This window comes from Podarcis liolepis (assembly GCF_965112155.1).
Source record: "Podarcis liolepis genome assembly, chromosome: 7".
In the NCBI taxonomy this organism is placed as follows: domain Eukaryota; kingdom Metazoa; phylum Chordata; class Lepidosauria; order Squamata; family Lacertidae; genus Podarcis; species Podarcis liolepis.
In genome coordinates, this window is record NC_139561.1 from 45,840,658 (window position 1) to 45,852,994 (window position 12,337).

Sequence of the window (12,337 nt, forward strand, 5' to 3'; positions counted from 1 at the left end):
TGGCAACTAACTACATAAAATATTGACCTTTTGTTTTTGTACAACTTCCAATAATTTTTAGCTTCTTATAAAAAATATGTAAAAATGTGTGTAAAATTGAATATCATAAAAATGATTGCCAAGTACTTGCAGTTATATATGACCCCGCATAATGGACAATTTAAAAAGCACAAGCAGCAAGAAGGCGGCTTACTAAATATAAGCAGAGAAGTAAGCAGGATGCTTCAATACCATCAAATGAAATAATTTTTTGGGCTGACAGAAATGAGTAATAGCCAAGGTGGAAATGATGGAAGTTATGAACTGGCAATAGAAAAATCAAGTACACCTTCCACTTTGAATAAAAAGACAGAGTACAACATATTAGAAATAAATAATTTTGCTATGCAGGGCATTAGATATGCTGTTGACCAGCTCATCACAGCTCACCACAGATTTGTAGTTGATCACAATAAAATCAAGAGAGCCCAAGAAAAAGATATCAAATCCCTGAATCAGGAATCTGATTATCTTTGTCAGAAAGGGTGAAATTGACTGGTTCAACATCAAAATAAAGCACTCAATGGAAGACCCACACCACATCTTGTTTCAGCTGCAACAAGTTAGGCTGCAAAAGAAGGCTGTGGTGGATGCTGTTTTACAAACCATTCAGCACTCAGCATGGTATGCATTTAGCAAAATGATAATCCAGACACTCTTGGGCTCAGAGAGCAGTGGGAAGAGGAAAGCTCGTGTCTGAAAGATCATTAACTTGAGGGGTAGAGTTGATCTTTTAATAAAAGTTTTGTCAAATAAAAGTTTTGCAGAACCCCCCCCCCCAATCACCAGCTCTCTATGCCACCACTCACCACTTACCTTAAAGACTGGAGGAGCCCTTTTTTCAGCTTTAAGTGCCATGGGAGCAGCCTCTTCACTCTTGATCACACTGTTTGGCCTGAGTGGCGTTATCAAGGCACTGGGAAGAATATTTACCTTGTCCAGGTTACAGCCACTGGTGTTCACTGCAGCAGAGAACAAACACAGTCTTACTGGTGTCCTGAAGGATAGCCACAGGGGCTGAGAATAAGAGGACTGGTTGCTAGGGCTACCCCTCCACTCTCCAGAAATTAGGTTGTAAACAGCAACAAGCATCTGAATACATAGCACTGTCACAGAGAGGGTAATACATCTGGTAAAATAAGTCCCTATATGGCAAGGACTATACTAGTATGCTACAACAAATACAAGGCCATGTGGCAACTCACATTTGACAAAGTGATCTCAAGCCCATTATTCCACAGTAAGTGTGTTCATCTTTAAGATGCTACAAGATTGTTTTGTGAGTAATTTGATGGAAAGAGTAATCTTGATGCTTACAGCTCTCCTTACCAAACAGGGATCTAGGAAGTTGCCTTATACAGAGTGAGACCATTAGTCCATCTACAGTACTTTAGCTTTACTAATGGTTTTCCAGGGTTTCAGACAGTAAACTTTCCAAGCGCTACCTAGAGGTGACAAGGATTGAAACTGGGACCTTCTGTATACAAATCAGATGGTCTACCACTGAGCGACAGCTCATCTTCTGAAGAGCCATAAAGTTGTTATTACAGGAAAAATCACCCTGATCTCTGATGTCCATCTATTTGCAAGCCACCAAGTTTCCCCATTCTGTTCTTTCAAATTGCATCAGCTTTTGCCAGAACACATCAAATGTTCAACTTCTTGCTTATTTTAAGGGTTTTAAGTAAATGTGAAAGTAATAAAATAAGGGCATGAAGGAAATAGCAGTAATTTGCAAGTGTCTTTTATCAGTTGAAGAATAGTTTTCTATGGAAATAATCCATCAAACAACTTGTACAAGCCTGCAAGTGATGAGCACCAGTTGTTTGAGCCAAATGGCATCAGCATTTCACTGTGACTGATGAAGCATATGTAACTAACTGCAAGAATTCCAGGCTGATACAAGGAAAGGAGAAGGGATGAATTGGGATCAAAAACATAATCCTGTACACAGAAAAGTGGGTGAAATATTTGACTCAAAGCATAATGAAGAACAAACTAAGTACAACACTGCCACATTTATCATCACACACTTCATGTAGGCCAAGTCACACAATTATACTGGTCAATACATAAATTAGTTCTGGAGAAAGAACGAATATGCCCTACACATACAACAAGCCGAATGGGAAACACTCAAATGCAAAATTGAAGCCAAGATTGGAGAAGTGTCATAAATTCAATGGTAGCTGCTCTGCATGCAGAAGGTCCCAGGTCTAATCCCCACCATCTCTAGGTAGGACTGGGAAAGAATCCCATCTGTGACTCTGAAGAACTGCTGCTAATCAATGTAGAAACTGCTGAGCTAAATCGACAAATAATCAGTGAATGTATGAGAACATCTCCTGTTCTTAGTGAGTTGGAAACATTCCAGAACAGCTATGCTGAATCTTTTCCAGCTGCAGCCCTGGAAGCCTGACAAACTCATGACCTTACTATTTATGCTGCTTTGCTTCAAAAACACATGCTCTTGAGCAGCTTCTGAAACTTAATTAGCTTCAGCAAACAATTCACTTAGTAAGAGCACACAAACCAACAGGGCCTGCCACTATAGTACACACAGAGTAGTAAAGACAATTGCAAAGCAAGTACTATGAATAATTTATTCTCTATTTTTATTTGAGTAGTGAGCTTTGCACTAGCAATACAACTCTTATGTCAACATTTTCATGAAACAGTTTAGCAAGTTATCTGCACTAGCTTCATGTTTAGTCAGGACTTTTAACCACTTGTGGAATTAATACGTATTAGAAACAGCAACACTAGAGTAATTGCAAGATTAAAGCCCCTGCATATACCACTGTCTCTGCGACCAGGAGTCTTAGGCTGCAATCATATGCACACTTACTTAAGAGTAAGCCCCTCTGAGCTCAAAGCGACTACTTCTGAGTTGACATGCAAAGGACTACACTCTTAATTTGTGACCACAATAAAGCTCTTACGAAAATCTCTCTGGAAGGTCTGCAGAAAATTGGTGTAAGTTAGAACCCAAAGAGATTAATACCATTGCTAAGAATTAGATACCTTTGATAGCATCATCAAAAGAGCAAGGCTGGGTTGGACTGGGTATTTCCTGCTTCACGTTCACATTCAGAGTACCAGCTGCAAATGCAAAAGACACTGCTGACTTTCAGAACAGATGTAAAGCAAAGTGTTCCCCCGTAAGGTGAAAGGTACATTTTAAAAGTTTATCTCTATTTTCATGTGCGCAGTGGTGGGGGAGACCTTAACTCAGATCTTTGTAATACGGTGTAGCCCCAAACTCATCTTCCTCCCATAAACCCTTCAAGCTTCAGAGAGACAGGCTCTCTTCAAAGAATGAGAGCAAGTCCCTGGTGTGCAGCTATCAGATCAAGTAGTGCAAGAGGTGTTGCCCACCCAACAGTCTTGCTTTCTTCCTCAGCCTCTTCCAAAGATATAACAATTAAATACAAGAAAAACTGTGCAGAAGTATTTGCCAAGGGCCATCTCTACAGCTTCATCATTTTCAACATACATGTATCAGGAGTGTAAGTAAATGGCTGTATGTCATGTGATCTTCCAGCATTGGTCACCACATAGATCCCCACAGAAACCGGGGCAGTTATTTGCTGGTCGTGATATGGCGGCACCTTCACAATTAGATGATTCTAAATCAAAAAAAAAAGAAGTTTGTTAGAGCAGACACCTTACCAACTTATATCTTCACAGACTAACACTACAAGACCTAATCATAAGAAGTAAAGATTGCATTGGAGGTACCAAGGATCTGCTGGGAAATCTACCCAGCTACAAATTGTAAAGCTGAATCTCTTGAACATACCTATCAGTAGCGAGAGCACACAGGAGAAAAGTCTTTACTCAACATAATCTTCCTATCTCTGCTATTACAATCTTCTTAATTTCAAAAAACCTGCACATAAACAGCAAGTCACTGTTTCCTTGTTTTGCTTTGCTATAGCTTCCACTGCTCATCCACCAAAATGCCAGTCAGGGACTTAGGTTGTGCAATGGCAGCAATGAAATAACTACAGGGAGATGATTTTGAGGTTCAGCAGCAACTAGTAGTATTCAGAAGCAGACCAGAGGTAGTATGTAGCCACAAATAATCTTATTCTCCATTAATTTGTCTAGCCTCCTTTTAAAGCTGTCAAAGTTGACAGCCATTACCACATATTGTGATATGAAATTCTATAGATAACTTTGCTGGGGATGGGGAGGGAGACATAATACCCAGCAGTTTATCTGCATTATTTGTGACTAAATCTGAAATAATTTCCTCACCCAACAAAAACCTAAGCTCAATTTATGATCCATGATAACAGCAGGTTATAAAATTAAATCATAGCCAGAAATATTGGGAAAACAGAAATATTCTGTTTTTAAGTAGTAAATAGCATATGACATATATGCAAAATAGAAAAGTAATAATATCTTTATTTGGGTACTTTATCATCACAGAATCTTATAGAAATAATTATTAGTAACTTGGTCTGTTTGGTCCTGGTAGCTAGGGATGATGGGAGTTGTAGTCAAACAACATCTGCGGACCCAAGGTTGAGAAAGGTTGCTCTAGATATTTTTCCACTCTCAACTGTATTTACCCTAGATTCTTAAAAACATAATCACCACCTTGCTGGATCAGACATTGACTCAACTAGTCCAGCAGCCTGTTCTCACAGTGGCCAATCAGATGCCTCCATGGGAAGCAGGGCATGAGCACAAAAAAACATGTTATATGGTTACCTTTTTTAAAAAAAAAAGTTTCAACAATTTTATCTTTGTTTTTAATTGATGGTATTATGTATATTTGTTTTTATTGGTTTGTGGATATTAACCATGCTTTATATATAATTTTATTTGTATACCACCTGGAAAAAACTTTGATCAAGCAATTTGTAAATTTTCTAACTAAATAAAAGAAACAGTACTTTCACCAACCACCTTCTCCAACAACTGGTAGTCAAGAGGCATACTGCCTCCGATAGTGAAAGAAATAAACACCCATCATAGGTGGTACCCATTGATAGGCTTATCCTCCATTAATTCAAGAAATGATCATCACCAAATCATTTTGAATCCATAAAGTAGCATTGTAAAAGGAGAGAAGATATTAAGATTCTAACTTTACAGATTCAAAATGTTTTGGTGACAGTAAGATTTCTTGAAGGAAGAGATAATTAATGCATATTTAACCCTAGTGCAACAATGGATTTGGGTTTGGATTCCCATCATTAGAAGACTAGAAGAGAGTTAACCATTATTTATGGCAGTCCTTATGGTAGCAGCTGCACAAAAGCCAATTTTTGATCATCCTACTTCCAAAATGAGGGTCAGCACACCTAGAAGAGGAATGACTGATTGCTGCTTGCACAGGAACCTTTGCTGTTCTGTATCTCACAAGCAGGGCAGGAAATTGAAGAAAGAAATTGCCCTGATAAACAGAACAAGTACAGTGGTGCCCCGCAAGACGAATGCCTCGCAAGACGAAAAACTCGCTAGATGAAAGGGTTTTTCGGTTTTGCGTTGCTTCGCTAGACGAATTTCCCTATGGGCTTGCTTCGCAAGACGAAAAAGTCTTGCACTTTTTTTTAAAGCCGCTTGAAGAGGCGCAGTTGCGACAGACCGTGCTTCGCAAGACGAAAAACATCACAAGACGAAAAGACTCGCGGAACGAATTCTTTTCGTCTTGCGAGGCACCACTGTATAGTGCTCACTCACATAATCTCTATGCTTAAAGGCTGCAATGGCTACCACTACACAAAAGAGGAGAGACTGCTTAGGTTGTGAAAAAATGTGAAATGTACCACAGTCTTGCAGCTTGGGTTTAAGGAGTAGGGAGTAAGAGAAGAAATGACAACTTTGTGCAAACTATTTGTACACACACAAAAAGGTGACCCAGCCAGATACTATTTATGTCAAAATATCTGTCCATGAAGATTGATCCAGTTTGTTGGTCATATGATTGTTTGACAAAAAAATAAGCCACATGAAGGCAGCTTTTGTAGCAAATTTACCTTTTTAAACTTGGGCATAAAGTGCTTGGAACTCGTATTTCAACTTCATATATGCGTTCTAAATCCTCCCTTCCAAATATATGATAAGAGGAAAAATTCTTTAGCAATTCCTCAGGCATAAATGAACAACTGTATCCCAACCATGAACAAGGAAGATTTTATATCTGGATTTCTGTGCACTTTTAAAAAGCATGTACCTGATGAAACAGCTCCATGTCAATTTCTGCTTCCCCTTTCCAAGAGTTTTCATCTGTTTGAAAGCAAAAGAGAGTATTACTGCACAAGCTCAGCTAAGTTTATTCATTGTCAGGGAAGCTGGTCACAGGAACCACCTACCTCCTTGGCTACCTGCAGAGGCAGTCGTTAGCCCAACTCCATCCACAATGGTCTCCCCACCCCTCACCTCCATTCTCAGCCTGAGTATGTATGTATAGTTCTCACCAGACATATTCTCTTGAAAGATCACTTTTGTTCCCTTCAGAAAGTTCTTGCCAATTAAAAAGACTTCCTCTTCTCCCTTCACAGAACAACTGTGCAGGCTTTTCTTTAGAATCTCTGGTACACCAGCTGGCTGAGCTACAAATTGAAAAAGAGAAGGGATATTTATTATATACACCCCCACACCTGCAACTTAATGCCAAAATGGGCTTCTAAGTGGTTTAACTGACAACATGCAAAAAGTTGGCATCATCTCCCAAGGTCTCAATCTGGAACTGGTCATTTGGCTTGCATGGCATATAGGAAAGCAGAACTTACAGCGATTCTGCTTGGGTGTAGCAAAGCATGCCCATCCTTTAATTCATCAGAGAAAAGCACAGCGCAACTCTCCTAGGAATTGGCACATGACTGTAGTCTACTAGAATGTGTTCATCATAGCATTTCCCCCCTAGGTAACACTGAAGTAAAATAGCACTAGTTCTCTCTTTTATAAATGGGCTAGTGCAAGGAGTTTCAAAAATCACCCAGCTGTCATATACAACATCTTAGAGGCCTTTAAAATTTGTCTCACAACAAGGTCCATAACAATTGGCTGGATATGTACATACAGTCTTCAGCAAGTTTCCAAATACAAATAAGCTTTATATCAATATTACACAAAAGTTAGTCATTTTGCCCAGATGCAAAAAGTTGGCATTTTAAACACAACTGTAGTTTTAAGCCTCAAGCCAGCAACAAATAATTCAAACCACAGAAGCAGGCTATCTCAGGCTAGAAGCAGCAATTTTCCTTTGCCAAAGTCTTATGATACATGCCACACTCCTATTCCAACTATGTGCACTGCTTGGTGGATTGACAGGGCACACTGTTAATTTGGATGTGGGCCAGATCCCCTACACCCAAGTTTTGGTTAACACTGAAAATAGATCAATGAGGGAACCAATTAGATATGCTATAAGCCTACACAGAAAAAGTAATTTCATTTAAAGCAGCATGAGGACTTCTAGCAACACAGACACACATGAAAGCTAAGGTCTAGGCAATTTATTTGGTTTATTTAGGTTGTTCATTCTATTTTGTTATTAAAGCAGAAAATGAAATGCAGGGCAACTGAATTAACAGGAGACCCAAAGCCCCAGCAAGATGGGACTCAGAGTTTGACTTTACAACTTACTGCACAGAATTGGTGAGGACGGCGTCTGCAGGGTCAGAATGGAACCATCCTTCCGAGTGATGTTAACACGGAACACTAGCCTGGCCCGAGTGCTTTTTTTCTTGGAGCCAGCGATGCCTATTCGAGCTTCAACATCTGCATTTCTCAGTTTCAGTATTCCAACACAGTCCACCCTAGCAACACAAGATTAAAGTTACCTACCCAACTTGCTTTCAAAGAGGCCACTTAAGTTTTGCCAGGGTATGTAAAACAGCAAGCTTCCTAGGCATCCAGGCACATGGGTATTTAACCCAAGCGAGAGTTGCCCATATAAACACTACAGATGCATGTGCCTCTACAGCTGCAAAGATGATGGAAGCAGCCACAAAAAGCTCCCTCACCTCCAAGCTCTGCAGCAACAGCTACTGTCAAAAGAGCAATCCTTAAATTGGAGAGGGGTGTGTGCTAATACCTCTGCTAAGGCAAACAGTCACTTGCTGGCCTTGGGAAATTCATTTTCAGTCTCTCTCCACCTCTCCCATAAAAAGGGGGCACAGCAGCTTGCCTACTAGGTGTGTTGAGAGGATGGCAAGCAATCACTTTGCATATTATTCAATGTAGCTAAAATGTTCTTTTAAATGTGTTTCTGAGAAGGGGGGTATTGGTTTTTTGTTTTTGTTTTTATTATGTATTTTGTGTTTTCAATTTCTATTTTTACGCTGCGAACTGCCCTGTAATCTTTGGCTGAAGGGTGATATACATTTTTTTTTAAAAAAAATTAATCTTAACTACGGAAGTGTGAAATCCAAAAGAGGCTGCTTTAGGCAAAGTTTATTTGGCTTCCATGCAATGTGCCTCTAACAAAGAACAGCTGCAGGTGGGTTCTTAAACCTATACTCAAATTTCTTTGGTACAATAGTTTGAAAATAGAAATAATTTTAAGCTTTGTCATGCAACTGGCACAAATAAAAACAAGAGCCATGACCCAAGAATCCTCAGCAATGGCCAAAATAAGCAATTTGTATTATGGCCAAATACTTCCAAAATATCTTTTTTCAGAAACTAAAATAACCACCTAAATGCTACCTCCCCATAACATTTGTTATAAAATGCATTCATCCTAAATATTCAGGGAGAGTTGGCTAATGCATTCAAATATACCAGAGGGGAAAATAGCATCTTTACAGAAAAGCAAAAGATGGCAGTAGCACTTCAGATTCAGCTGAGGCATCAGTAGCTCACAGATCAGATTTGGTGGCAGACAAGGAAGAGCAATGAATCTGGACAACCCAATTATGCTGGCTGGCTGAGTGCTCATCACTAGAGCAACCAGTCACTATTCTGAGACTCTTTTGCATCTCTCGCTTGCATAAAGCAAACAGAGAAAACAATGAACTAAGAAATCAGTTCATCAATGAAGCGAAAAAGTTTTTCAATTCAAATTATTCTCTCTGGTTCCCAGAATATCCATTCTGCATTTTCCCCACCCAACTCCCCCACCCAGTAAGGAGAAAGATGGCCGCAGAAAATTTATTTCAAATGCTGTAGAGGGAAGTACAAAGCTGCTGTACTTCTTATTCACCAGATACTTGAAAAAATTCAAGCTACACTATTGACGCCGACATTATTATTAATAATATTTATTAGTCACTTTACTCATTAAAATGGCTCAAAGTGAACATGAACAGAAATACTAAACCAATAAAAATAATCACATCAATAAAAAAACTCACATCTATACAAATAAAAGACAGGTCCAGATCCTGCCCCCCATCCACAAGAGGCCAGAAATCCTTCAAACTAAGGGCCAAAAGCCCACGAAAAAGGGGGGAAATGCTTTGCACTGACATGTGAATCGAATTGGACAAAAATGTCAAAATAAACATGGAGTTTAAACTGCAGGTTTATTCATTGATACTGCCCCCCCCCATCCAGCCCTACCCATGATCAAAGCAGGAAATGGCAAATCTTTAACTAACTGGTCTTCACAAAAAGGATCATGTAATATAGGTCTCAATTCTTCCCACTTCAGACAATTCAACAGATGAGGCCTAGCTCAAAACCAGCTACATGGACCAACAGGTGAGGAATGATCTGGTCTCGTCTTAGTACACTATTATATCCCATCAATAGACCACAATAGCTTTTAAATTAAAAGGTTGATCCATTTTAGGGAGGGAGTCAAAATACAGATCCCATTACGGAAGCTGAGACTGACCAAGTCACAAGCAATACAAAACTTCCTAGTGCACACACATAAAGCTCCACAGGGCAGACAGTTTATAAGAGCTTTGTGCTCACTGAAAGACAGCATTGTTTATTTCATCAGCAGAGTCACCGCTACTGAGCCAGCACTGTGAGAGCACTTCATCTTACAAAACTCTGCTGGTTTCAGATAGCAGCCCAGTTAAGAGCATTTTGACAAGAGCACAGCTGATGCATTCACCTAGCCTTGCCACCAGTTCACTGGCAGCTTTCACAGTGTTAACTGGGGAGGCATACTTTAGTTCTGCCTTCCACCTACCTTGTCTTACAGCTGTCAAAAGAAAAACACCCCACAAGACAATGAAAAGTGGGGAGAGCTGCATTTTCCAGAAGAGTCTCTGCAATGTCACTTTTGCCAATCAGTTATTTGTTGTCGTTTTTAAAAAGAAGGATCTAAGAGTTCGGAATAATATGCCTTGTATTCTCTTCATCTTATTTCCACGTATCTAAAATGCTTTATAAACATTATATTTATATACATGGTCTTAAAAGTTTTCATTGTATACAATGTGTCAGCCTAAGCAAAGGAGGGAGCAGACTGCCTATCTTTTAGCATCCAACATGCTGGTAAGTAGTCCAATTCAACTGTTAAGATGTACAGTGGTACCTTGGGTTACAAACACTTCGGGTTACAGACTCCACTAACCTGGAATTAGTACCTCGGGTTAAGAACTTTACCTCAGGATGAGAACAGAAATTGCACGCCACCGGCGCAGCAGCAACAAGAGGCTCCATTAGCTAAAGTGGTACCTCAGGTTAAGAACAGTTTCAGGTTAAGAATGGACCTCCGGAATGAATTAAGTTCGTAACCAGAGGTACCACTGTATTGGTACATGAAAGGCTCCTCCACATTCACAGATTTCTAGGCAAGCTGAGGCTGCCCCATTAACTTCAGCAGTAGGAGATGTTACATGCACTGAAATGCTGTACATATTAGCGTTCTGACACAAAAGTGTCTGCTTACATGCATTTTGTGCAGACCAGAATCCCAAGAACTCTAGATTGGGGCCAATGTACAGGAAATAATTTAAGTGTATTCAAGTAGTTCCCAGATTTACTGCCTTTTATTGCAATTCAAGATGCCTGATCTGAGTAGATACAGAATCATAAAGAGCTGAAAAGACCTTAAATTGTCAGGTAATCCAAAGCAGGAAATATGCTGCTACAGAATCACTGAGAGACCCAGAAATAGTACAATGAAAAACAGTGACTTACGCCAGGGTCATGTTGTTGTTTGGATCCAAGCCCACCTCAATGACGGTGGTACCCTCTATGTCAACTTCTTTGCAGGGTGTGGTGTTTCGTCCTGTAACCCTGCAGGCCTGATAGAATCCATGAGGTTTCACCCGACCAGAGTCATTCCCCACAAAGACCTGCAGCGTCACAGCCTCATTGTGACCTTCCAGCTACAACCATAAAACAGGCAGGAAAGCGTTAATAGACTACAACAGGCAATGCAAATAATTTGCAAATATTACAATGTAAAAGTATTTTGAACATCAGAACACTAGTTAGTGTTAAAACCCAGTGGTGCACTGAAAGTCTTCTCTTTTCCAAAATAACAGCTCAACTCTTCAGTTGTTGCAGGCTATGTTAAACCAATTTAATTCCAGTTAATTATGCAATATCTCAGTTATACTTCCCTGAGTCCATCAAGCAGGAATCAGAATCCTTGCTTATAAATAGCAAATCTGCAATTTAGTCCCAAACTGAAATCCTTTCATCTTTATTCCAGTGTGTTTATTGTATTTAATTATGTATCCATTCAGAAACAGTGGCATTTTCAAAAACCTATTAGAAATTAATGGACTTTCTAAACATGTAGTTATAAAATACAGAAACACCATCACAAAACTGTCCTAAACACTTCTAGATTATATATTCTTCAGAAACTGTACATGCACAAAAACATATAAAAGCAATTCAGTCTGTACACTATTAAGATACAACATCTTTCAAACTTTATATTTGCTCAGAAAGTGATGTAGTTAAGTGATTGAAATATCTCTCCCCAAATAATCCATGCTATTTTTTGTTCTATTAAGAGTTTAACACCCACAAATATTCAAGGGCAACATGAGCAAAACAGAGAGCAATGATTTCCCCTCCAGCTGGATTAGTAGCATTTTGTAATTCCTTGGTGCACTGTGGGGCTAAACACTGATGTCCTAAAAGTCTGTCCATACTCCAGGCTAAAAGTTAGAAAGCCATTGTAGGTACAGAGCCCCATTCAGTTTTAGCACAGTCTTTGAGGGCTTCCTCACACCTTTTTCTGATGCACTACATCACAGCTTGCCTAGTTTCTGATGAACAGCCCCACAGACAGTGCTCTGTGCATTCATTTAACCGTTAGTTGCTGAGAGCAGCTATTGGTCTATATTTACACATCCTCCACTCAACAAGAAAGGCTGCTCTGTTCTAAACTAAGAAACATCCAGACCTCTAC

The 12,337-nt window shown here is 39.5% G+C and overlaps 1 protein-coding gene across 10 annotated transcripts in view; it reads right to left on the reverse strand.

Moving 5' to 3' along the window:
• NFAT5 (nuclear factor of activated T cells 5) overlaps positions 1–12,337 on the reverse strand; it is a 65,018-nt gene that overhangs the window by 9,260 nt on the left and 43,421 nt on the right. For all 10 annotated transcript variants that reach the window (XM_083512464.1, XM_083512466.1, XM_083512472.1 and 7 more), the window contains 7 exons: positions 11,107–11,297; positions 7,648–7,820; positions 6,477–6,611; positions 6,233–6,285; positions 3,536–3,668; positions 3,064–3,141; positions 856–1,001 (listed from right to left, as the gene is read on the reverse strand). In XM_083512464.1, the coding sequence (XP_083368590.1) occupies positions 856–1,001; positions 3,064–3,141; positions 3,536–3,668; positions 6,233–6,285; positions 6,477–6,611; positions 7,648–7,820; positions 11,107–11,297 (909 nt within the window). The remainder of the gene's footprint in view (positions 1–855; positions 1,002–3,063; positions 3,142–3,535; positions 3,669–6,232; positions 6,286–6,476; positions 6,612–7,647; positions 7,821–11,106; positions 11,298–12,337) is intronic.